This window comes from Falco biarmicus, chromosome 6 (assembly GCF_023638135.1).
Source record: "Falco biarmicus isolate bFalBia1 chromosome 6, bFalBia1.pri, whole genome shotgun sequence".
Classification (NCBI taxonomy): domain Eukaryota; kingdom Metazoa; phylum Chordata; class Aves; order Falconiformes; family Falconidae; genus Falco; species Falco biarmicus.
The window spans coordinates 16,223,663-16,250,037 of NC_079293.1; the positions used below are offsets into that span (position 1 = coordinate 16,223,663).

Genomic DNA, 26,375 nt, shown 5'->3' on the forward strand with positions numbered 1-26,375 from the left:
ATAGGTTTATGACACCTGTATGTTTGCCTAAAAGAGGGATCTGTGCAATTGTGCTAACTGTTGTGTGATTACAGTCTAAGGGCAATTTTTTGGAAAAAGTATTCTGCAAGCAAAATGCTGCCTTCCACCATATCTGTCTTGCAGAAGCCCAGTCTTATGTAGTATACCAAGTGTTGTTTTTTTAATGTCTGCTTGACAAAATGTCAAGTCTTATAAGTAAGCCTATTTCTTGACTACCAATAAAATTTCAGTTATTGCCTGCTCTGCTCTGTGATAAGTGGGGCAGTTCAGAACAGGGGTAGTTACAGAAACTGAGCAGACAGTCACAGTTAGGAGCTGTAGCCATTCAGTGCCCCCAAGACAAGGAAGGATTTTCAGAATTACAGTCTGGGACTTCAGCACCTGTATTTATGCATTTCACTGGCAATGCCTAAGGTTTTTGTGGACTGTAGCTCCTAATCCATAGTCATTATTTTGATGGGATAATTTTAACAAACTAGATTATTATTTTTTTTAAGTATAAAAAAATGCCAAATTTGAGTTTTTACAAGGTTAAATGCCAATTTTAGCATCATGCTTACTTGTGTTTATTGAGTGATCGGTTGTCTGGAAGGACTGGTGCAAGCATATGTGATATGTTCATCCTGTAATGTTGTGTCAGCTAAAGGAACTTGAATGAATGGAATGTGTTGACAGTCAAACACAGTCCTTTCAATTCATGATAAACCTGATAAATAGAAAAGCACAAGAAATACAAGCTTGACTACCTAATCTTTGAATTCGTTTTAGAGGTCTAATGCAAAGAAGACCCCTCCCCCAATACTAATGCAACCAGATCCACCAATATTAATTAACAACACGTAAGCACCTAGAATAACAGGCTAGTACTGCGTGTTGCTCTTGCAGCTCTCTGTGCCTTTCAAAGCCCTGTCCATGTGCCTCAATAACATACTGTTATAATGCCCAATATAGGTTTTACCTCTAAGGAGCCTAACAATAGCTTCTGTTCCAGAACAGAAATGGCTTGTTACAGGACAAAAGCCTTTTGTGAGGAGAAAAGTTGAGCAAAACAGTTTTATACTCAGTTGTCTTTGTTTCCAGGCAGGCAGGCAGCTAATAATGTGTGTTTGTCAGTTTACTACTTTAACGCTGTTCCAGAAAGCAGTGCGCTTGGCCATGACATGTTTGGGTTGCTCTTTATGGTTCGTCATCTGTGTGGCCTTCTGGGAAAAGAACTTTACAGCAATTCTGTTTTAAGTAACCTTTGTTGTATCTGTGCCTATAAATACAGGATGTCTTTCTACTAGATTTTTGCTAGGCCATTTCTAATGGTGACCTGAACTAGAATGAAGTGGACATGAGCAAAGAGGAAGATCTTACTCAGCAGGTAAGAGGCGGCCTGTGGATGATTTCTGAGCAGATACACTGATATAAAATACTTTTGCATCCACTTCAAGATTTCAAGTGAGTGAACACTTCATTGTGGATCATGTGCATGTATGTTAGGCATGGTCTAATTCTGAAGCAAATGAAGGTCCAAGAAAAGCTTCTTGTTTTAGCTAAAAAAAATCCCATTTGCTTTAGGAAGCAACTCTAACACATTTAAACTTCCTGTTTCTTTCATTTATAACATTATCAAAAGTAATAGAAATAAAGGTCTAAAATCTGATCCCATTAATATTTGTGGGAAAACAGATTAGCTTTGGCTTCATTAATGTAGATGAAAGCACTATAATTTGTGGACCAGAGTCTGACCTGGATTAGAAAGTGGCACACTTGAATCAGCTACCAATCTAAGTGGAGCTACTCAGTTTCTATATGAGTGCATTTTAAAACAAATTCTGGTTCTGAATTTGTAATAGATACTTTCAACAAAGTAAAAAAAAAAAAAAAAGAAAAAAAGAAAAAGTACCAGTTGTTTTGAGTAGTGTCCAGAAGATTTTATTGTGAAAACATTAAATAATAATTTTTCATTAAAATTTTTGAGAAAGATGTAATGTGGCTTTTAAGTAACAGTGCGGGCAGACTTGCTGAAGCTACTAGACATTCTTATCAAGGTGAACAAATGGATACTTTATATGCCAGAGGTGCACCTACTCTGAGTCACTGACTGCCCCCTAGACCATCTTTGTATATGAAATGAGTCATAGAAATTAGAGATAAAATTATTGTAGATCATGAAGTTCATTCTCTCGCAAATGTCTTCCTGAGGATTAGTCAACTGTTAAATGGATCCTGCTTTTAGCTCTCATTTACATTGCTGCAAATTGGAGGTGACACCAGCAGTGTACTTTTGTGGTCCCAAATCACTGTGAGAGCAGGATCAGCCTCTTCATTTTGAGACTCTATTTTACTTTAGGGATTTTTTTTTTTCATGGTGCAGGTGGCATAGTCCAAGGGAAAGCATTTACAAATAACCTTGCCACAAAGACAACTCTGTTGCTTTGAGGCAGCAAGGGAACCAATGATCTTGAGAAGCTCATCTAGTAATTGCATATATAGTATGAAGGCTCTGGATGGGAGTAGCAGATAAAGGCAGATGTCAGATGTGAAAATAAGTGGCACAATATTGTGAGCTAAACTCATTCCATGAAGGACGTTAATAATCTTGAGTATATTTGAAAGTTTTGAAGCTGAAGGAGACTTTGCTTCCACTCCTAATATTACCGCACATCTTCCTGTGACCTATGGCAAGTTTGTGCTTCAGCTTCTCTAACTGTAAAATAGTCACACGTACCTAATATTTACGCCACTTGCAGGTCCTTCCCTAGGAGGTTTTTGCAGCAGTATATTACTCTCAAAGAGCCACTTCATCAAACAAGGTCACTGAGGGAGAAATTAGTCACAGCAATATCTTGACAATGTGCTGTGATCTTCATGTCTCTACCTTACAAGCCACCAGTGTCTGTAGCACACATTTTTTAGCACTGTGCACAAGAGCCAAAACCTCCCTCAGTGCCTGGAGCTACTCCCTGGAAATGTCTGTGTTGTCCTGCGTATGACTCCATGGCCAGATTCGCTCCTGGTACAAATCTGTGTGGCTCCAGTGACTGCAATGAAGCTGCATTAATTCCCAGCAGTAGATAATTTGTTCCTGTGCCCTCTCTCTGCTCCTTCGCTGCCTGGTTACTTGGGGAGCAGGTGGGTAATGCTTTCCATCTATCAGGGGCAGGGGCAGGGAAAGCACTTGGACACGGGTATACTTGCTTTATGGTTACTGTTGTGTGAAGTCTTAAGAAGCATCTCCTGTTGATTTACTTCTAGTTTTTGAAATTCATTACTACACAAAAAGATTAATTAAACTTGACTGTACCAACCTGGGGCTGTAAAGGGTAACCTGGTAACCGCCAGAGTGGGCCAGAAGAGTTCTTCTGCACTTACTGTTTCGTAGCAATTGAAATACTTTTAAAACTGTGTTGATTTTTAAATAGAACTGGAAAGAAGTCTGAACAATGTGAATAATGTCACATGTCAACATCACTTGAACAATATTCTTAGCGTTTTTTTAGATTGGAAAACTTTTATTTCAGTTTTTAAACATTGTTTTACATGATAGAAAAAAAATTCAAACCTAAGTGAAGCAGTTTAACTCTTCATAAATAAAAAATTCAGCCAATCAAACCTTATGTAATTTTGACTTTTCTGTTTCACATGTTTTTCTAATTCTTAGTTATACAGGATTTTGACATTTTGATGTTCTTTGCAAAATTAATCTTTTGTTCTTGAAAATTCTTTAGCAACAACTCAGAAGATCATCACAATTTGATTTCTTAACCATAACTTAAAATAGTGGCTAAAATAGGTTAATGATCTGAAACAAAAGAGAAAATGAGAATGTGACTGAGACCCCAGTACTGAAATTTGCTAAGTGTTTGCATCACTTTTTTGGGTAGCCAGTAATAGGAACGTTGGGGTTTCTTGTTGATTAGATATACAAAAGCTCCTGCTACAGTTGCATCTTGCCTCTTTCACCTTCCTCTCTGATAGAAATCCTTCTGCAGCTATTCATCTACGGTTACTCAGAGCATCTTTTAAACTAACTCCCTCTCTTCCTTTTTTCCCCTTTCAAGTGCTATACTGTGCATTTCTTTTTCTCATTTCCCTGTTTCTTTTTATCAATGTGTTTTTGAGAGAGGTTTATAAACCCATTAGTGTTTGCAGTCTTGCCTGAGGTCATGACACAAACAAAAAGTATGAGAAAAATAGAAGGTTCCCTCCTCAGCCTCTGAGTTTGCCTCGTAGAACATTACAGATATATTTTCACTTATAAAATCCTTCTAAGGCAAAAGTTCAAGAACCGCCTTGGATTTTCACCTGTGTTTCACACACCAGGAACCTCAGTGCTTATTATTCCTCCCAAAGGCAACACTTTGCATTTCCAAATGCTCTCAGCTTGCAGATTGGCATATTTACAGATGAACTGCCTTTTGGCAGTGCTGTATTTCATGGTATAGCTAATGTTCCACTTCAGAGCTTATATGAAGCCTAAAAGTAAACACAAACTGATGAAGAAAAATTGCTTTAGATGCATATACATTTTCTGTGTTACCACAAGATAGAAAATGTCTATGAGCTGTAGAAGCCTGATGGGATGCCAGAAGTGGCAGGTAATTGGGTTAAGTGGAGCAAGCAGTTTCATCTGCACAGTGCTGAAATACTCGCTTGCTGATACTGTCCTCTGTTCTCTCCTCTTCCTACATGCACGGTGCGCTAATATGTTGCTGTAATGCACGAGTGGAGCCCTTACGCTCTTGTGGATTGTCACAGACATCCAGACTCTTGTGCACCTGAAGTGATGCGGCGGGTAACTAGTGAATACAAGCAAAGCTGTTATTTGTATGAGTTGAGATTATCCATAATGGGAAACGAAGTTTGATCCACTCCTACTCTTCCTGCCTATTGTAGGACTGGTGCTGGTCCACCCCTACTGAAACCTTACCAGGCACAGACCCCCAGTGCAGGGGGGGCTGGTGTACCAGCACAAGTTGCAGCACTGGGGCAAGAAGTCCTGATGGAAATCAGAACTTGGGGGAGTACCAATACCTATCAGCGACAATTAACATCAGATACATCTTTAGAAAGAAAAATCTGAATCTCAGATTTGTGACATAATGTGGCCCACAGTGCTTAGATTTTGAAGCTAATCCTTCTGGCAGAAACATTTGGATCAACACCCAAATGTTCACTTACTAAGAAAGAGAAGCAAATTTCAGAACTTTCAAGACCTCTGACTTAGACTGCCAGTAACTGTATTTGAAAACAAGCAAAGAAAAAATGATGCTGAAACAGATGTTGGCCAGAAGAACTTTCTAGTAGTTTCAGTATCTCCTGTTACTGTTGCCACACAACACCAAAAATATAGGAACATTCAGCAATGAAATAAAATATTATCAGAACTTTTGCCATATTAGTGCCGTGCCTGTTTTGCTTTCCTTTCAGCACAGCAGGACACAGAGTTCCATGAAATTAAGTCATGATCTGTGCCCAGCTCACTTGCACTGGAACTCTTTCAAGCTGCTGTTTTACTTAATCATGCCTGTCTTCTGTAGAAAAAAAACTTACTAAAAATAAGAAGTTAAACAGATGATTTGTAAGTCCTATTTCCTGGATGCTTTCCCCTCTGCCCAGGTACTGGGCCCTTCCTGATGGTAGACACTACGTAAACAACTAGACAAGTAAAGCTGTGTCATAACTCGTGCATATAACTGCTTGAATATGAAGGGATGCTGTATTTGTACCTTGCAACAAATCTGTTAAGTCCGTTTAATTCACTGCAAAAAATACTGTGAACGATTTATAAATGAAAGTCCATAAATATCTGAGTTTATTTAGAAAAAAGACTCACTCTTCTGCACAAAATCACAGTGCGCCTCATGCTAAGGACCTTGAGTAATGCATAGGTTGACCTCTGTATAAATGTAACAGTTTCATTTATCTGAAGGTATAAACAACCAATGTGTGTGTTTGTGAGCAATGGGTGCAGTATTTCTTTCAGGTCGATGATCAAAATGCATAGTCTCAATTTCTTCATGGAAAATAAATCCTTTGTAGATGACTATAGACACACTAGTTATTAGAGTTCTAATGCAAATTAATGTTTCCATTAATAAATTTACAAGTGATGAATCCTTACCCTGCTCATGTCTATTCAAAGGAATTTGTTTTGGTAAGCATTATAATGTGGAGATGGTACCTTGTGTTCATGAAATCATTTAGAATGGTTAATTACATGAATAGGCAGTTTTCTGATGTATTGCTTTTGATACATGAACTGCTCTTTGACTTCAGTATACAGGTGTTATAAAAAAGGATGTGCTCACCTTTCCTTCAGTTATTTTACTGAATAGTTTTCAGAGATATACAATAGGGACAATGGGCAAAAACTGGGTCAAACATTAAAATTTTCAATAGTTATTTTTGAACACAGAGAGTAGGAATACGTTATAAAGCAGAAATGCAAATGGTGTTATGATTATGTTACCAGTTTCAAGTTTTTGAAAGGGAGCAAAAGAACTCTGAAAACTTCATAAAACAGAAATCAGGATATTTTAATGAAGGCAACCCCTGCCACAAAAGATATTTAAGAAAATATTTTTCATAAATTCATTAAACAATACATTTTTTAACGACTATGGCTTTTGTAGCTGGAACTCTTCTCTCCTTTCTCTCAAAAAATTAATTTTATACGTCTAGAAATTAAATGTATTGCCATTTTTATTTCAAAATTATTTGGGTTTTTTCCATTTGGCAGACACTGGTTCCTCTACCCCTACTGTTTCTCCCACAGCTTCATTCATTTTCTTGTATTACTAATGGAGGTGTTAAAATTCTCCATTTAATTGTCCATTATAAGCAGGTTTTGTTTCCTTCATTATTCAGGGAAGTTCCTCCATTACATTTATATTCCAGAATGATGTAGGAATCAGGTCTATTCTGCATGGGGGAGTATCAGCAATACACCCAGAATTATTTTATGGGGTATTATAGGGTGTGTTATGGTAATAAACCAAAGCCTTTAGATGAAGAAACAGGTTCATTAAAAACTGAGTGCTAAAACTGGGGTAAGCAAGGATTTCTGTTGTAAATGAGCCAGACTGTGTTTGACTGCAAGTGGGCATCACAAGTATGTCACTGTCAAGATACGTGCACGGGAGTTACAGGCACAGAGTGGATTATTCTGCCTATAGAGCTGGTGGCCAGCTGCCTTCCACACTGACAGCAATGCCCCAGCGGGCTCCCAAAGTAGCTGTAAATACAACATGTCACAGAAATTTAGAGCAAGAGGGAGAGAGGAAAGAAATACTTCTGTGCTAGGAGAAAATTTTTGGACTAAATAATGATAGAAAATAACATAATGAGAAAACAGGGAAAACAGTGAGGAATAATATAGAATAAGGGAGGTGTTAATGACCTTAAAGGAAGTCACACAACCGTTCCTTTCCATATGCACATGAGACGCTTCTGCCTTTTCTTCTACGTGCTTTTGTCTGTCAGCAGGAACCTCTTTTGCCTTATCTAGACAGGCATTCACTTTGCTTTTGTGCAGATCCCTACTTCTTCTGGAAGTTCAGAAATTGGAGGGAGTACAGATTATTGCTTTGTGGAAAAGGTAAAGAATGGTCTCATGCAGAGGATATCTTTTGATTTCCCAGTCTTTTTACAGGTGTTAATTCCAGCCCAACCCAAGAAAATCAAGGACTGCTGGTTAAGTTAGAAAGTCTTAAATATGTGCTTGAGAAGATAATCATAAGCAATGTAACAGTCTGTGATTGGCTACGGAGTGATTTATATTTTGGTTAAACCATATGGTGGGGCCTGTTTTAAGACATTGTGAGATGGAGAATTCAATGCCTACCTTGATAATTTGTGAAATAATTAATCACACACAACATTAAAATCTCTGCTTTTTTTTTAAATTTGCATGTATTTGATTTTGATTTTCTGTCCTTTTCCCTGTCACCATCAGATTAATCACACTTGTGGTAGGTTCAGGATACTCAGGAGGGACGATGATCTAGACACTTCTTGACATTCTTTGGGACCATGGAAGCAGATTAATTTTTGTAGCTTCTTTTTACACCTTCTCCATGTTTTCATCTGTTTAAAAATCTGCTCCCAGCACTACAATATAAATCATACCAATGCCATATATAAAGGTAAACATCATCTTCTGGTTCTTTCCTGTTTACACATTCAAATATGGGTTTTTTTTGGTCCTTTTGACCACTGCCCTGGAAGTTCAGTTATTTGGCCACATTAGATCCACAAATTCCTTTAAAAGCTGTTTATTTTCAGGTTTCAGTCCCCATACTTACTAAGAGTTACCAGTGTTCTGTGTTTCAGGGCAGTTAGTTTCTTTTATATATACAAATGTTTTTAATATGAGCAAGAATATACTTAAATGTAGCCATTAAAATAATTTTTTTCATATTTAAAGGGCATGTGCTTGACAAATGATGTCACACAGTGTACGTCTTATATTTTTATCTACTAAATCTAAGATATTATGAAGAAATATCTACTAAATACTAAATATATTATGAAGGCATATTCACCAATTTTGTTCTAAAACATAAGAAAAAGAATCCTGTGAGAGCTTTTTAAATCAAAATACTGACCCCCAATTTGAGGATCAGTAAGTGTCCACAGAGACCTCCATCAGCAAGAAGTAATGGAAGTGCTACAAGGTAAAAACAGCTGGTGGTTGTACTCCATTGCCATGTTCTGTTTCATTCATGCATGTTATTTGGTTGTATATTTTATTGCTGGTTACAGAACACATCTGAAAGTGACAATGATGAAGTTGATGGCAACAATATATGTGGTTTCAGAAAGAAAAAGGGAGTCAAAGGTCCTACAAAGTACATTCCTCCTTTAGAAAATGAGAAGATGGAGCTGTCCCACACCTCAAAAATCCCAGATCCTTGTCCACTTCAAGGAACCACCAGTTCCTCAGAACCACCATCAGACCAGTCTCTTCAAAACCCAACTGGTTTCCCTCCAGTACAAAAGGACAGAAGAGGTCTTGACGGTTCCCACACTGGCAGTGACATGGAAGAAGACATGTCTGCAGAAACACGAGAAGTCCAGGAATATGCTGACACTGGGAAAAGAAAAGCAGGAAAAATACACAAGGAAATAAATACACCAGCTAAAACAGAGCAGCCCACAGGCGTGCAACCTGTGAGGAGCACAGGGAAAGCTGGGTGTGCGGAGGCAGTGCGCAGGGGAGAGGGCAGCAAGAAGGCAGAGAGTAAGCAAGAAGAACAGGGTGCGATGCAAGAAAAAGATGTCAAGTTTCATGTGGCCAAGATGGGTGCCCTGGGCAGTACTGTGACCGCACAAGGGAGCGGTACTGCAGAGTCCTTCACGGGGGCCCCTGACATTTCTAAACGAAGTCTGCAAGAGCTGAAAAATCTGCTGAGTGAAGGTCCTCTGCCTGCTTATGGGCCCCATTACAGTGGCCAGACAGGTGGCACTTTTTCTCAGAAAAATCTGAAGCCCCGGGAGAAAACAGCTGACAAGCAGGGCCGGCCCTTTGAGGCTTTTAGTCCCCATTTTGGAGAGGAGAATCAAAAATACCACAGCTTCCACAAGGAGGGAGTGGGGCAGCAGAACAAACCTCTCTTGGTCCTCAGCTCTGCCGGGTCGGATCAGCAGCAACCAGCGGGAAGTGATGTGGATCAACTGATTCTGGGACTACCAGCAGCTTCTACACGTGCAGAAAACACAGCTCCTGATATTCCGTTCGAGCCCTCTGCAGGCCATGCCGGTAAGGATATTTAAACATCACCTGATGTCCTGTTAAAAAAAATATTTCTGTTGTTTTGTGGGGTTTTGTTAAGCTGCAAACTTTAGTCAGAGCTAGCACATGAGAGAATTGATACCTGCATTTTCTGTGTGATTGGGATGGATCAGATGTTGTACTTTACATCTATGCGACCTTTTTTTTTTTTTAAAAATAAGGCATTTATGAATCCCAGCTGCCTGCCCAAAACTGCCACACACAAGCGGTCATGTCTTTTTCACTGAAACTGAAATATTTTGTCATTTAAAGTGAGCACAGGCAACAGTTCCCAAAAGTCAGGTAGACACTGCAAAGCTCTGATGGCATCTGGGCTCCTTAAAATTTCCTTTTTGTTAACATTTCCAGCAGCGGAAATTGCTGCCTTGTAGGGATGATGTTTTCAATTATCTGTCCTATGAGATGACTGGAATGTACAACCATCTCATATAAACTGTAGGGGAAGAAAAGCAAATGAGGCAGAGAACTTCCATTTACCTTCATGCTGTTCAGTAAGTCCATTTTGGAAGTGTTTACAGAGCCAATTAATTGCTACTAATAGGCTGAGATTTCTTTGAAACTGTAAAAGCTATACTTCTGGGCTAGCTGGATCAGCAAACTGAAAGCTACTATTAGCTATGATAATGTAATGGGCTTTAGCAGTTTGTTGTTTTGTGCCTATTCCAGGAAAATCAACAATTTGCTGGTGGAATAGTTATCAGATTAATAGATTTCCAGGAACATCAGGCTAAGATCATACTATCAGCTTTTCAGGATCTACATTTTACCCTTACATCAGACCCTCTGTATCTCACTGGTACAAGATATATGAATCTCTTGATAAAATACCTTGTCCATCATTAACTATGTAATAAAATATAATAATAGCAATTAAATTTTTACAACAGTATTAAGTTATCCTGCTTTTTTAAATGTCTCCTTTCAGGTGGGTAGAAATATTGCTTTGCATACTCTGGAAACAGACAATTTGAATATATCAGGTGTTGTTAGCTACAGCAGGATTTCTTAGTATGGTGTTACCCGATTTGAACAAGTCCAAACAAGAAAATCCATGAACATTATCTGTGCTAACTCATGGCACTGCATGAGAAATATAAAGCTTTGAAAAGATACTTCATGCTCAAACGACTCTCTATTCATGTCTATCAGAATAAAGAGGTTAGAGGATTATTTCTTAGCCTAAATTTGATGCTGTTCCCTGTCCAGATTACATTGGTTTTCCACATTGCTTAAAGGCTGGTGAAATGCATTGACAAATTTAGATTACTACTGTTTTCTTTTTGTCTGCAAACCCAGCAAATGTATTTTAAAATACAGGAATAATTATTCTTTGTCATAATGCCATTTACACGGTACAGGGAACTGATAAGATTAATTGCAGATCCCACAGGGAGGTTTCAAACCACTTTTAGTCACTTAAAGTGAAGTGCCTAATCCAAGTTTATAACCTGTTCGGTAGGAAAAGGTAGACATTTTGGCTCTGAAGAGATATTAGGCGTTGATGAAAATTAACCTCTGAAAGTGGGCATTTCTTTCCACTCAGTAGGGACGAATTCCCATGATGATTAGTTTAGGTTATTTGCCTAACTCTGACATGCCTAAAGCTACCTTGGGTTAGTCCTACTCTGCATCACTGGCAGTAACGAGACCGTAAGAGAACTGTGGATGAGAACTGTGAAGGAAGGTGGGGGAAAGCTGTTTTAGCTCATCAGAAACATATCAAAACCCAAAAGTTTAGGAATCTCATGAGGTTTGGATTCTATTTTGTGCTGACCAAACAAATTGTAAGGCTCAGTCTGTGTTACTACACAAGTAAAGGGAATGCACAGAAATATTTCTACTTATTTAGAAATACATGTGTTTGAAATTTAATTTTTTGAATACCTTCAGTAACTTAAGAGCAGAAAGTTTTAAATGAAATTCTGCACTCTTTAGTGAGCTGTTGAATAAACAGTATTTCCTTGCTGCCAGTGACAATTAAGGCTGATAAGATAAAAGCATAAATATTTAATTTTTATAACTAAAATATTATCTTAAATATTTTAAATATTTAAATATTAAATATTTACTTACCAAAGTGCCTGAAGTCTTGGATCTAAACATATTTCAATACTGAGTAGATCTGAAATGCAGCCTCTTGTAGTTCACAGGTTTTCAAATATTTGAACTTTCTCAAATCAGAAATCTTGTTCCAAAATGTTTGGGAAAATTACAAGAGGTTGTATTTCAGATCTACTCTGTGTTGAGATATGGCCAAAGCAGGAAGGCACCTTATTGTTCTAAAAGTACACAGTTAGGGGATAATCTCTAGAGGTCAGCAGCAGAAAGGCTAAACATACAGCTGAACTTTAATGATTCAGTGTAATGCAGAGGACTGAAATCCAGTCATGGTAGTTATGTGGTTAACATCTCTCTAAAATAATAACTCCATATATTTTTTCCAAAATTCTGATTGGAAATTGTGGAAATATTACTGTATGTGCATTCTGTCCATTGCTTGTCAGCTCTTTTGTAAAAGAAGTGCTTGGACATGGGGAAAAAAAAAAAAGAAAAGAGACAGACATGCAAGATACTTGGTTCAGTATGAAAAGTATTACTTGGATAGTGCCAGTGAAACTGGAGCTGAACCTAAAGCTCTTTTAATCTAATTCATCCCCATGGAAAGATATAAACTGAAACATGTAGTTAATTAGGCAAATCTACTGACTGCACTAACATGAATTTAGGAATTTTATTTGCATAACTATATGTGATAATGATGTGCACTTCTGCAAATTGGTATGTAGTCGTTAATAATCTGGTGTTTCTTAAACTGTTCAGCACTTGCATTCTTGGGAGACCAAGAGGGATTATTCCAAACAGTAAAGATTCAGATGAAATTTCAGATAAAAATTCAGATGAAATAGCATTAGTAGTGTAGTGTAGTATAGTGTAGCGGCAAAGAAATAGAAATGTTCTTCTGGAGCTGTAAGTGGACAATCAGGAGACATAAGTGGACACTTCATATTCACTGCCTCTGCAGTCATTCCTGTGGAATAACCACATCTTACACTGGCGATTACTTAGGACTATGTTTTTCACTTGCTACTCTTCTCTGCTTTTATTTTATGTAATCTGTGCTGTTCTTGCACCTTTCCTAAAGTGAAAAAAACTGAAGCCATATTATTCCTTTGTATTCCTTCCTCATCTCCTATCTGTAGTTCAAGAATTTTTTTCTAATATTTCTTTTTCAACATTTTGAACTCAACTTGAACATATCAGGGCTGAAGCTCAGCTACTTTCTAAACCTTCTTGATTACCCTTATGTTCTGTTGCAAAAACCATCATATTTTCTGCCTATTTCTTTCCTTTTCCCTCTGAACTGAGCTGTATACAACTTACTCCTTTTTTTTTACCTCACAAGCTGTAAGAGCAGCTATTTTTCTTTAAAGCAAATCAAAACTCTTGAGTCCTTTATCTTCCATACCAACAGCTGAAATCTTCCTGCTCTGTGACTCTGTATGATTTTCCATTTTTCCCTTCAATCTATACAAAATAAAAATGCTAAGACAACACTTCCATCCTATCTTTCTGGTCTATTTTGTCCCCTTTTGGGTGAGATCCAACTTATCTGTTTCTGGTTCCTGTATTCACACAGTAATTCTTCCTACCCATTGGAGACGCATACTTTCTTTCTATTAATAGTGAAAGGTTGCCAGAATAATTAGTTTAGACATATGTAAGTGAAATGCATTCCGTTTGATGTCTCTGCCAGCTGCTTCACTTTCTACAGCATATTCAAGAAGAGTTTAGTCTTTACCTTCAATACTGTGCAAAATCTTCCTTTCCCTAGATAACCTTGCTTCCCATTTAATGAGGCACTCTCACTCATTCTCACTTGAACTTTTTTTAATTAGATGAAACATTTCAGACCAGAAGGGGCTACCTAGCTTGCAATAGTGTATACCTCTGTTCATGCAACTATGCTTGGTGATTCCTTCCTTAAATCCAGATTTTCTGTTTGCGTTTGAAGGTAGGCATGCCACATATGATCCATCATATTTAGGATTACTAGTTAGATAGTTCCAGTGGGTATTACTCACCTTAATTTTTTTTCAGACACCTGCATATTTTGATTTCAAATCCTCTTGCCTAGGTGGAATATTTTCTAACCTTCCTACAAAATTATGGTAATTTTCTCATTCAATAAAGAAAAGCCATTTTTATAAAACACCGTGGAAGATTGAAAAATATGGATGATTTATTTTATCTTTCATCTATTGAGAAATAAAGTCTTATTTTCTATTCGATTCTTAATGATGTAGCTCCTCTGAGAAGCTGTGTCATGTTGTTGTCATACAGTTTGGAAAGAATAATTCATGGATAATTGAAGCTGTTCATTGGTCTCTGAATTAGATATAAAAGTTAACAAAAAAGCGCTGAACTTCTCCATGACCATATCAGTAAAAAAGCCTTCTTCACAGTTAAGATCAAGAAAGCAGACTATCAAGAGACAAAGAAATGGATGGAAAAAAGTTTGAAAGTATCAGTATCGAACAGATCAGGAAAATATTTTTACTGTCTCCTATGCTTTGATAAGTTTCTGGTATGCTTACATATGTATTCCCATAAGGGGTTAGTGGTCTTGTAGAGAGGCAAAAATATGAGGTAGGAAATAACTTTTTATTTACTTTACTGCAGAAATCAAATACTTTACTGACCTATCAGTAATAATTTTTGGCAAAACTGTTTTTGGGTGAAACAGAAATGTAAATTATATAATGTTTTCAAATGAAAATGCCTCTGATCACTATTCATATCAATAGTACTATTCAAATGTAACCCAGTACTTATGTCCATGTTCATGTTAAAAAACAGATGGGAATAGAAAAGAGAGGTTTTTAATATTACCACTAAAAATTATATCTGGCATAGGAAAAGCTGTCATAGAAGGGCTGAGAAATAGAGGCTCTTAATGTTTGCAGAGAAATGGGAGAGCACTAATTAACATGCTGTACAAACAAAGTAGACTGGCTGTTCTCAAATACACAAATAAAAGTCCTGTAAGGAAGAGCAGATGTATTTAAATTAGCACTGACAGGAATTTCCATAGGACTCAGAAGAGTGTAGGTGTTGATTACCCTGTAGGACTCACTGCTAATGGATATCAGCAGCACCATGTATTCGTTTTCATAAAGGGAGTCAATATTCATATAGATCATCAGAGCCCTCATGTGGTGGGTTGACCTTGGCTGGGTGCCAGGTGCCCACCAAACCGCTCTGTCACCGCCCTCCTCAGCAGAACAGGGTTGGAAGAAAATAAGATGGAAAAAACCCCCTTGTGGGTCAAGGTAAAGGCAGTTTAATGAAACAACAGCAAAATTTGTGCATGTGGAAGTGAAGGAAAAACAAAAGATGTTATTCTCTGCTTCCCATCAGCAGGTGATGTTCGGCCACTTCCCAGGAAGCAGGGCTTCAGTGCATGTAGCAGTTGCTCTGGAAAACAAATGTTGTAAATAACAAATGCCCCCCTCCCTGCTCCTTTCTCTTAGCTTTTATTACTGAGTAGGCGTCGTATGGTATGGAATATCCCGTTGGTCACTTTGGGCCAGCTGTCCTGTCTATGTCCCCTCCCAAGATCTTGCCAACCCCCAGCCTAGTGGTGAGAGGGGGGAGGCTGGAGAGGCAGAGACAGCCTTGGTGCTGTGCGAGCACAGCGCTGTGGGGGCTGCTATGGGGCTCAGCCAGACCCAATACACCTCAGTATTAGATTTCCAAGGATGAAGAAGAAATTAAGACAACTTTGGATATTAACCCTTCTAGTCCTAGCAACAAGACCACCTTTTCAGTAAAGAACTGCAAAACCCATCGTTCTCTTTAGACAGATTCTTTTGCAGGGAACACCTTGCCTTTCCTGTTAATAGCCAGTGCCCAAGAGAGCTCTAGAGTGACGAAATGATGCCTTGACTGGCATACCAATTGCTATGCTCGCAGGGGTTTTTATTTCCCTACCACACTGAGACAGTACCAGGTGCCACAGTGTGCCTCAGAGCAGAGGGATGTGTGGTCCGGTGTGGGACAGGCGTGCCCAGACTTCATCTCACGGGACAGGAGGGTGAGCAGCAGCGGCGTGGCTGCAGCAGGGTCGTGTCAGGAGGGAGCATGGCTGGTACAGCTGGTGCTGCTGGAGAGGCAGTGGGAGGAAGATGCTGGGGAAGAACTGATGGAAACATGTCTCTTTTTCCAGGGCATGATTTGTACCTGGAGTCTACCTGCTGGTGTCTGTTGTTACTGCCTTATGTTACATTGGTGGTCATGTTTCTCGGTGAAGAGTTTCAATATTGCTACATTTTTCAGGTCAGCCTGTTCGTGTTATTGTCAACTCCCTGGAAACAGGTAGCACGTTCTTTTCATTTCATCAGTTTGACACAGCCACCTCTTATAGAGCTGAGAAATTGTTTGCTTTAGATGCGGTGTGATCTAATAAGGGACCATGGGAAAGGATTTCTTTGAACAAGCAGATAAAGACAGATTGATCTGGGACATGCACTTTCTTCTATTGTTGCACTTTTCTATTGCTGAGAAGATAAAGCTGATGTTAACCATTTGTTGTAGCCTTATGTAAGCTGCCTTCAGCAATTTGAATGATTTCAATATTAATAACCCAAGAGTGGTGCCACTCTTCTGCTAGAAATAATAATAAACCCTATAAAATTTGTAGATTTTTTGGTAATATATTTAGTTCTGTGTTATTAATAATTTTTAAATATGTAAAATAATTTCTTTAAATTTGCAGATAATTTATACTGCTTACAGAAGAAAAATGAGTAATACTAATTGTTTCTCAGTGGTAACTTAAATGGGAAATACACATCGAACCATAGAAACACAAACATAATGTGCTTTTCTGTTTACTACTGATTTGATATAGATATCTAAGGATCTGTATGTACCATTCTGCTTTAAGAAAGATGGCCAGTCTGGATTTATATTTGATTTTAAACTGAAAATCTGAAACAAAATCTGAGAAAGTTGTGAAACTTACGTTCATGTTTCCACAAGTAGATTTTCTGAAATGAAAACAACAATGCCAGTATTTCTAGAGGCCCAGAGAGCTAGGGAAACAGTTACACTCATGAACACAGTCCTCCCTCATAAGCATGTAAGACTTTAGACTGTGTATCTAAGTCAGCTAGACCTGTCTAATACTTACTTATTAGCTACCTTATCTCTAGTAACTAATGCTCTGGATAATGACCGTAAGGACTGGGAAAGGACAGAGTACTCAGTTCCTTAGTATACCTTTCCAAACTTTAGCCATCACTGGTTTCACAGACTTAGTTTGCCCATGATTTATGTAGCGGCTATCAAGAAAATACATTTTGGGACTTGTGCTGGAGAAAAGTAAGTACTGTCAGTAGTTATTTCACTAAAGATTATTTAAGAAACAGATCCCTTTTTATATTTCCAAAATCAGAGGTATTAAGTTATGATATTTCTTATCTACCATACAATTTACAGAAATTTATTTCAATGGGAAAGATAAGCTGCAAATGATTTAAAAGATGAACTTCCTCTAAAAAGTGTGTGAAAGCTGCAGGAGTGTTTTTATTGATCCTAACAGATTTTGGATAAAGGCTATGGTAAATGAATAAGTATCTGTCTTTTGACTAGTGGGCTGTCTAGACTGGTATATAACCTAATTTTACACTAATACTAGATCAATATATAAATTTTATTCTCATCATTTAAAAGTATCTGTCATTAATCATAACAAGTCCAAGTGGAGAAGACAAATTCTTGCTTCTTCAATTTCATTTGTGCTTGCTTAGTGTTCTTCAAAAACATTACTTTAGAGGAATATTCTGTTACTTGATGTTATTTCAAATAATCTAGTCCTGTATTAATGCATTTATTCAAATATCTTTAGCTTGAAGATAATAGATATATACAAAATTTGGAAAACTACCTACCACTGGTAGATTTTTAAATTAAGTGTATTTGTAGCTGTACTTTTTAAATAAATCCATGCATCATTAATATGAATGCATATCACATTTGTGTTTTTCTAAGATATTGATTTTATATCACTTATGTCTCTTAGGAATACCAATCTAAAGAATTACTTAGGTCAGAGTCGAAGTTGTTGTTTTCATGTATTATATGTTTTTATCTGGAAAATATTTGTTCAGTAGATGCAAATTTAACAGGTAACATTTTGGGGAGTTATAAGAAATACTTGCAAAATGTACATCAAAAGTACAATGTTCTGATGTCAAGGGTTGCCAGTCAAACTTTACTTTGAGTAATATGAAGACATAAAAATCTCTGTGTGATAGGTAGACAGGAAACATCTACCGTCTTTGCACAGGACATTAAACACGTGTAGAATAAGAGGTGGACCACTGCTTTTACAAAGGCAAAAAGGCTTTTTACTTTTTTACTCAGGCTTCTGTCCCTGGAGTTGAAGAAAATGCTACTCACTGTAATCTGTAGGAAGATTTTCAGAATAATTTAAAATTCTATTAATCTAATATATAGCCACAGTTTATTATCTGTTAATAAACTTCTAATTGATGGTCAAGTTCATAAAGAGGTCGTATCTGCTAAATGGAAGTAAACATTTGCGTTGTAAAACAACGTTATGGGATGACTGAAGTGGTATTCGAATAGCTGTTACTGGGATGACATACACAAGACAAGGCCAGTTTACATATCTCCCCTGCTTGCTATTGTGTTTTGGCAGCATCTCTAGCAGAGTGAGTGTCACACAAAATATTTAAACAGGACTTCCTCATGTAATGTATATCTTGTCAAGGACATAGTGCCCTAATGTTCATAGAAGACAGTGGAAAAAAGCTGTTTCCATAAGCAGCTTACAGCTGAAGCAGACCAAGGGGAAATATGTCATGAGAAGAAGTGGATGTGACAAAATTATTCTTTTCTTGCTTCTACCTTTTTGATTTTTGCTGTATTTTCCTATAGACTCTTACATTTACTTAAAATTTTGTCCTGTGCTTTCACCTGTCATTCCTCAGGGAACACTGTTGTTACTTAACCTCTTCTACTTTACTGACCTAAAGCACCCTTGTCACCTCCTTGCCATCTGAAGCTGGAAGATGCAAAGGTTTTGAGGAATCTGTGACTGTGGATAGATTTGCTGTCTTCTCAGGGAATAACCAGACAGCCTTGTGCTGGGTGAGCTGGAAAGCCTCCTTACAGCCTCGCAGCTGGCGGTCCTACTAGCCCCAAAGGAGAGGTCAAAAAGATGTGTGTGTGCCTGCTGGCTACTGCTAAAGGAGGTCTGCTCTAGTTTGGGTAGTTTGGTTCTGGAGAGATTGGGAGTGCTCCCACCACCCTTTGCTGTGCCTCAGCATGAAGCTTTTAACTTCCACTTGAAGGGTGGTGGTGAATGGTTGCTGTTGGTGATCTTCCATTGTAGATCTGAATGTTCTGCAAAATTTCATCTGATCATATTCTCAGGAAGAACGGAGGAATTTCCTCCTAGAAATGCAGAAAGAAATATTTTTTCACATTTTTTCCGTATCTTAATATAAAATTTTACCCTTGGTCTATTTAGTTTATTGTGCTAAATGGAAATTAATCTCTTATGTAGTCTAACTTGAATAATAACAATACATAGTAAAAAGAAAAGCAAGCTGAAAGATAGGGAGGTTTGTGAGATGAAGTCACTATGCCCAGCTCTTTGCTCCATGCCAGAAGTTATACTCAGATGTTACTGCTTTCATGCCAAGAAGTTTATACAGTCCCACAGCTGCTGTAATACAGTTAAGAAGACAACACTTTAACAGAAAATGAATAAATGTATAAACTTCTCTTAAAAGTCTGCTGCCTGTGGTGGAGGAGACTGCAGTCCTCCTCAGGAGGTCTTGAGAAAGGTTTAGTAGAAGATAAATGCCCTTTTTGTCGTGTTTCTGTATCCATGCACTTTTCAAAGGCATTGAAGAAATATATCATCTGAATTCTATCAGCTTTCAGTGGGAAATAGGTATCCAGCTGCCATTTGTCCTCCTAAAAGCACCCAATGAAGCAGCTGAGGTATCCCTCGGAAATTCCTGACTTTACTACATGATTCCCCTGTGTTCTCTTGAAAAAAAGTTTATCAATCATTCAAAAATCCAAGGGATTTTGTACAGGTCCTCAGGGGGAAAAAAAGTGTGTTTATTTACAAAAATGTTTCATGATCCATATCTTTTCCTTATTTTTGTTTTTACACTCCATGTCACAGTTTCCCACTATTGCACTTTTTAGGAGAACAGCCTGTATTCCAGCACTCATTATTTTGTTTGACGTGAGCATTCCTCTTCACTTATAGCATCCAGCAGAGAGTCTGATGTAAACAGCCTCGGAGGTCCAACTCTCCTTCACCTGTTCTCTCATATTGAATTTATTAAGCAGCAGATGGCCAGGGACAACGTACAGTTTGTCAGATTTGAATCGATAGACCTCCATGGTGTGTCAAGATCAAAGAATGTTCCTTCTCGCTTTTTTCACGTAAGTTTTCTGGTTTCTAGCTGTACCTTTATGTTTTCATGGCCCTGTCCTTAACCTATATTTTTTCCATAGTGCAGGGAGAAACCCAAACTTAGAACAAATTATCTGTTCCCTCCACTTGTTCCCAAGGGATCTGGACTTTTTTTCATTACTGCTATCAGCTATTTCTCTGTTCCCTCAAACAGTAACCTAGTTAAATAAGGCCAGTAATTTCAGTTTTTTGAACTTCTAATAATCTCTTCCCTCAGAATTATCTTTTCAGATTTAATCTATTATAAGGATTTTGTTCTACTGAACATCAGTAAATTGCAAAAAGAAAAGAATAAACACTGAAAGAAAGAAAATGACTGAATGAAAATCACTTTAGTTATGAGAAATTTTATAGTCATCAATCACAATAGAAAATACCGTTGGGTTTCATGATGACTGAATAGTAATATTTGCCATATTAATGATTCAGGAAATAAGAATCAAATTAGGAAGCAGTCCTCACCATGTGTATCCTTGATGAATCAGCCTTTCCAGTATATTGCTTGTGTGATACTTCATGTGCGTAACTACAACATACTTTCACTTCACATATCACTACGAATATTTTTAAGCTTTACTGAGTGATCACAAAAAAAAATGTTGAGCACTTTTGTTTCAAATTCCTTTTGAAGTCTAAGCTGTATTTTGTTATTTCTCTTTTAGATGTTGCTAAACTGCAACTCTATCATCTAGATAAAATTTTCTCTCTCTGTTGTCATTTGGATTTTATCAAAACGAACTTTCAGTAATTTAGGTTTTTGTGAGGGGCTGTAGGTTAATTGTAACTTCACTTTCAGCTGCTATATCAAATTGCAAATGTCTAGATTAACTTGTTCAAAGACAGCTTTTGTGTTTACCTTACCATCTAAACAAATTGGAACTTTGCATGGCAGTCTATATTTCTGGACACTAAAAAGATGTGTATGCATGTACACACACACACGTATGCATACAGAGCAACTGAGAGTAATTTCCTTTTTTTTTGGGGGGGGGGGGGGGGAGCATAAGGGTTTGGGGGAGGGAGAGGTAGTACTATAGGGTAATCATCTTCAACGCCTTTTCAGTATCAAAGGGACATCTTAGACATCTTGGAGCAGTATTCACCGTATTGTGCGGTTTTGGTTATGTGTCACACAAGCAGAATCACTACCACTAAACTACCACCTACTTAAGAGAAGGTGGACTTGATTTATGTATTTATTTTACGAGAAGCTACCATATGCAATTTGAGGTATTTCAACAATTTTCCATCTGGATAGGCGAAATTTTGTTTTTTTCAGCTCTGAGCTTGCCCCTTCCTAGGTTTGTTCTGTCTCCCCTGCTCACTCCGATGGTGATCCTTTCCCTTAGAAGAATAAAGGTAAGATGTAAACATAAGCCAAATTTCACTTGGTAGAACTTGGCATAATTGCAGTTTTCATCAGCTAAAGGTTTGAATATATGGTAAGTTGTAAAGGTGCTTGTTTGAAGGTAGACGGTCCTCCCCTGGGGTTCTACCTACATTTCATTTGTGTAAGCTGAACCTCTGTCTTCAAATGGGGAAGGACAACTATGGGTTTATCCTGTTTACTATACAGGGGAGCACCGGAACATTAGAATAATTTCTCATGTGGAAGTGCTTCCCTGCCATTTTACCCCCAGACTTATTAAGTCCAGAAAGTGAGACTTTTCAGTTAAACTGTGCATCTGAAAAGCAGTGAGGTATGTGTTAATGGCATTTAAAGAGAAGACACAACCTGAATTCATATTGCCATGAGTCTTGTGTGGCCACTTGGATATATGTTAAGGAAATACTCAGAGGATATGGAAGCCTAGTAGAGTATAGATATGTTTGACTAGCAACTTTTGTACCTAACTGGTGATGTCCATAATTGTATAAAGACCATGCAAGAATAAGTGTTGAACATTTGCTTATTTTTTTATGGAAACTTAAAAATCGGTCATTTGGGATACTTGATGCCAGGGTTTTCATACCAATCTTGTAGAAGGTTGTTCTGCTTCATAATGACACAGAACTGGCTGTTGCTCTCCACTTCGGTGATCACTGCATTTTAGTGTTCTTTCAGGAAAAATACTATGATTCTTACTAAGAATCTGAGTTTTATATATTTTACATACATAAAAATACCATTCAGTTCTTTTCTCATTTGGTAATCTGTGATTCTGCTCTGTGTTTAGGAGAAAGCAATTCACGGTGTTGCCATGCCCAGAAGTTATCTTGAGCTGACATTGAATCCTAAAGATAATGAATTAGATTACATAAATGCAACCAATTTTAATTGTGACATAATCCTGAACCCTGATTTATCAACGTTTCGAATATTACCCTGGACTGAGCAGACGGCAAGAGTGATATGTGATTCCTTCACCGTGCTGGGCAACCCGCTAATGACCTCGCCGAGGCACATTGCCAAGAAACAGCTGAGCCAGCTTCAGGACAATGGTTTTTCTCTGCACTCTGCCTTCACTTATGAATTTTGTATTTATGGCATTACTGAGGTTGTAAATTCGAAGACAATATCCTTTCCTGCAGCCACGATACTAAATAACCATGACCAGACTTTCATTCAGGAGCTCATTGAAGGAATGTATTATGCTGGTGCCAACATTGAAAGCTTTTCTTCTTCCAGTGGGCCTGGGCAAATGGAGATCACTTTTCATCCAGCATTTGGCATAGATGCTGCTGACAGTGCCTTCACATTTAGAACAGGCATTAAAGAGGTAGCTAAGAAGTATAACTATGTGGCTAGCTTTTTCTCAGAATCAGGTTTCTACAATTCAGGGGCTCTTTCACATAGCCTGTGGGATTTGAATGGCCAGAAGAATTTGTTTTCTGCTGGTTATGGAGTTGGGGAGCTCTCAGATATTGGAAAAAATTGGTTATCGGGTCTCTTGGCACACACAGCAGCTATCAGCTGCTTGATGGCTCCTACCACCAGCTGCCGTAAGCCTTATTCTAAATACAGTAAAGAATCAAAAGAGACTGTAAATGCAAAATGGGCATATAATGATAACAGCTGTGCCTTTAATGTCAAATGCCATGGTGGAAAAGGCACTCAGATCGAGAATAAATTAAGTTCTGCTACAGCAAATCCCTACCTGGTGCTTGCTGCCACTATTGCTGCGGGTCTAGATGGAGTGAAGAGAGGTCTTAGGTATGATGATATGCTCCAAGAAGAAAATCACACTGCTGACCTGAAACATTCCTCAGTCCCTCTGAAACTGGAAGATGCTCTTGTTGCACTTGAGAAAGATTCATGCATTAAGGAAGCATTAGGCGAAACTTTTATCCGATACTTTGTTGCCATGAAACATTATGAGTTAGAAACTGAAGAAATGGATAGTGAAAGGAATAAATGCCTGGGTTATTTTATTTAGAAGGAGCACTCTTCTGTAGTGATGCCGTGTAAATGCATACAGTGAATGGCTAAGAATCTTGAAATTAGTAAATATATTTTAAAATGTTTTTAATGCTTTGGGAATTTCCCTCTCTCCTTTGTATAGTACATGGTGACTTGACTGCATTTTATTGTCCATGTACATTCAGGACAGTGCAAAGCTGATACTCATAAAATAACTTCAACAGGCTTTTAAAAAACTTTTTTTTTTTTCAATTTAAGTGAACAGACTTGCTGGTGAAAAGAAGGAAAGAGGTGAAACGAGCATCTGTACATCTGTAATGGGACTGTGCAAAGTGCAGAGAAGTAGGAATAATGGGGGTGGGTAGGGCAACGGGACAGGAGAACTGGTGAAGGAGGAAAATTTCTTGTTCAGCATGGTTATGGGATTTCTCCCAGACTATCCAGTAGCTGAAGGGTGGCTAAACCAGAAGAATCTGATAAACCAGGCTAGAATGATGAACACTGCAGAAAGAGGGGCAAAGGATTGTGGCTGTAGAACCTGAGGTCCAGGAGAGGGATTATAAAATAATCCATACATCAGGAATTCTGCTGCTGAATGAGGTTTGCAAGAATTATGGTGAATAACGATACTACAAGAAATCAAATGGTGGCTTTAAGAGGGAATTGTTCATAGAAAGCCAGGAGTATAAGGCCACTGTGCAATAAAAAAGGAGCTGGTATTATGTCTGTTTTGATAATTAATGGGTTAGTGCAGAGTTGTACTGCAAATGAGGAAAAAAAGGGCAAAGAAGCCAGAGAACTAAGAGCTCCAACTGGACTTTATTGGGAAACCTAATGTTATCAAGGATGAGGAAGATGACAGTGAAGAGAGGAACAGAAACATAAAACCAAAAAGAACAAGTGAAGATGTGAATTCAGAGACTGGCAAACAGTGGCTAAAGCAGAGGAAGAGAAGACTCATCATAAAATTAGAAATGGCAGCTGGTGTAAAGAAAAATAAAGGTTTTGGAATGGCAAGAGGTGGGTTTTAGATGTGTTCTCTGTTTTCATTACTGTTGCCACTGTCATCCTTTGCTATTAAAGATAACCCTCGTTTCATACCCCACCTCCCCATGAATTGTGATTTCTGATGTTCTTTATCTTGTCACAATATTTTGATCTATGTGTAGGAAAGTGTGAGCGAAAGTGTTTAGTCATCATTGCAGTAAAAATAAGATTCAGCCAATGCCTCTGTCAACTTGCAGAACTAGGAGGTGTGAACAGAAATGTGCTAGTTGCCTACTGATGGATCTTCCACTCTTCCCCTATGGAGTATTGTACTTGAAATGTATTTGCCTGGTACACAAACACTTTCTGTGGAATTCCAAAGAAGAACTCACTTTATACTCAGGTAGCAAGAGGGAATAAATAATCTAAGAAAATATGATAAATGCATTCCCTTGTTTCAGTCTGTGCTTGGTGGGTGGATTTGCTTCCCTCCTTTACTCATCTGACCCATTTTTTTTTGGGTGCCTCACCTCATGAGACTGTTTTTCTTTGTTCCAGGCTGATTTACATTGGTCAGTTCTAGCCTTGCATTTAAGCTGAACTTCCCATTCTGAAAATATGCCTCTCTTTTGCTGCCCTACAACTTTTTCAGGGGCTCTGGGAATCTGTGTGTCTTCTGACCTGTCTCCTGTCTTCTTCTGGTTGTTTCCCACTCTCATCCTCACAAGCTCCTGGCAGAAGACACCCATAAAAATTCTTTCCTTGCTCAGACAGCTTACTTATTATACTCATTATTTAGTCCCAACAGTCACATGGGTTAAGAGCTATTCCTTGGTTCTTCATCTGGCAAGGATGTACTAAAGCACAACACTGCATGTATGACGTGTGTTAATGTGGTTGATAGGATTTTTTTATGGTAGTAAATACTTTGGCTAAGTAAAGCTATACCAGAAAAGGCTATGGAACATGTCTTAAGCTTCTGCGGTCATAATGATTTTAATTTCAAAGTTTATCTAGAAGTTGATCTCAAAATAGAAACACATTCCCACACCAGAGTTTCCAAAATCCAGTTTTAGATCTGTATCTGCTTTTCACAAATTATTCTTTAAAAATAAAGCATATTCAACAAAACATGAGTGAACTCAGTCTTCTCAATGAAATACCTTATAAAATTGAGTTACATGGCTCTTTCAGTTCTTTTGGGACTTGGATAAGCCTACCCTGTCATAACACTGACCACATTTTGAAGTTGAAAACAGAGAAGATATTTAAGTTCACTTTCTACATTGTACTTCTGGACCTGATTATAAGGATGGCAAAATGAATGAAAGAATCAGATAACAAAATGTATTTTTCTCTTAATTTTGTATATGTTAGTAGGATGCCATGCTACTTACTTATGACAATTTTCAAACAATTATTTTTGTGTGGGTTTATAAGGCACTTTGTGGTTTGTCTTGGATTTATATTTATCTGTCACTCTGTACAGTCACTTTTAAACAGAAAATATATAATGGACTTCCGTAACTGAGTTTAATGAACATGAAGTTCATTATTATACTGTATGTATTATCCATATTGCTTTTGTATCACAGCATTGAAGAAATAACAACAGATCTAACCCTTGTGTTGTATATGTCCAACTATCTGATTAAATTCAGTTAAAAAAACATTATTTAGAAATAAAAAATGTCTGG

General features: G+C 37.8%; 1 protein-coding gene across 4 annotated transcripts; it reads left to right on the forward strand.

Annotated features, from left to right (window-relative positions):
* Nucleotides 1–1,923: 1,923 nt before the first annotated feature.
* LGSN (lengsin, lens protein with glutamine synthetase domain) lies at nucleotides 1,924–26,069 on the forward strand. Of its 4 annotated transcripts, XM_056343445.1 has the most exons (5): nucleotides 4,701–4,804; nucleotides 7,967–8,156; nucleotides 8,776–9,772; nucleotides 20,121–20,299; nucleotides 22,508–26,069. In XM_056343445.1, the coding sequence occupies exons 2-5, from the start codon at nucleotides 8,142–8,144 to the stop codon at nucleotides 23,705–23,707; spliced, it is 2,391 nt and encodes a 796-aa protein (XP_056199420.1). In that variant the 5' UTR covers nucleotides 4,701–4,804; nucleotides 7,967–8,141; the 3' UTR covers nucleotides 23,708–26,069. The 4 variants fall into 4 exon arrangements, with proteins under 4 accessions (XP_056199418.1, XP_056199420.1, XP_056199419.1 ...); XM_056343443.1 differs by lacking the exon at nucleotides 7,967–8,156 and having other exon boundaries at nucleotides 1,924–4,804; XM_056343444.1 differs by having other exon boundaries at nucleotides 7,967–9,772.
* The last annotated feature ends 306 nt before the right edge of the window (nucleotides 26,070–26,375 follow it).

What these genes read in the sequence shown, in the direction of transcription:
- LGSN (XM_056343443.1), top strand. Translation starts at nt 4,727, where the DNA reads ATGCACGAGTGGAGCCCTTACGCTCTTGTGGATTGTCACAGACATCCA. An exon ending in GCCCTCTGCAGGCCATGCCG is followed by an intron (nt 9,773 to 20,120) that starts GTAAGGATATTT and finishes CTTCACTTATAG; the next exon opens with CATCCAGCAGAGAGTCTGAT. An exon ending in TTCCTTCTCGCTTTTTTCAC is followed by an intron (nt 20,300 to 22,507) that starts GTAAGTTTTCTG and finishes CTCTGTGTTTAG; the next exon opens with GAGAAAGCAATTCACGGTGT.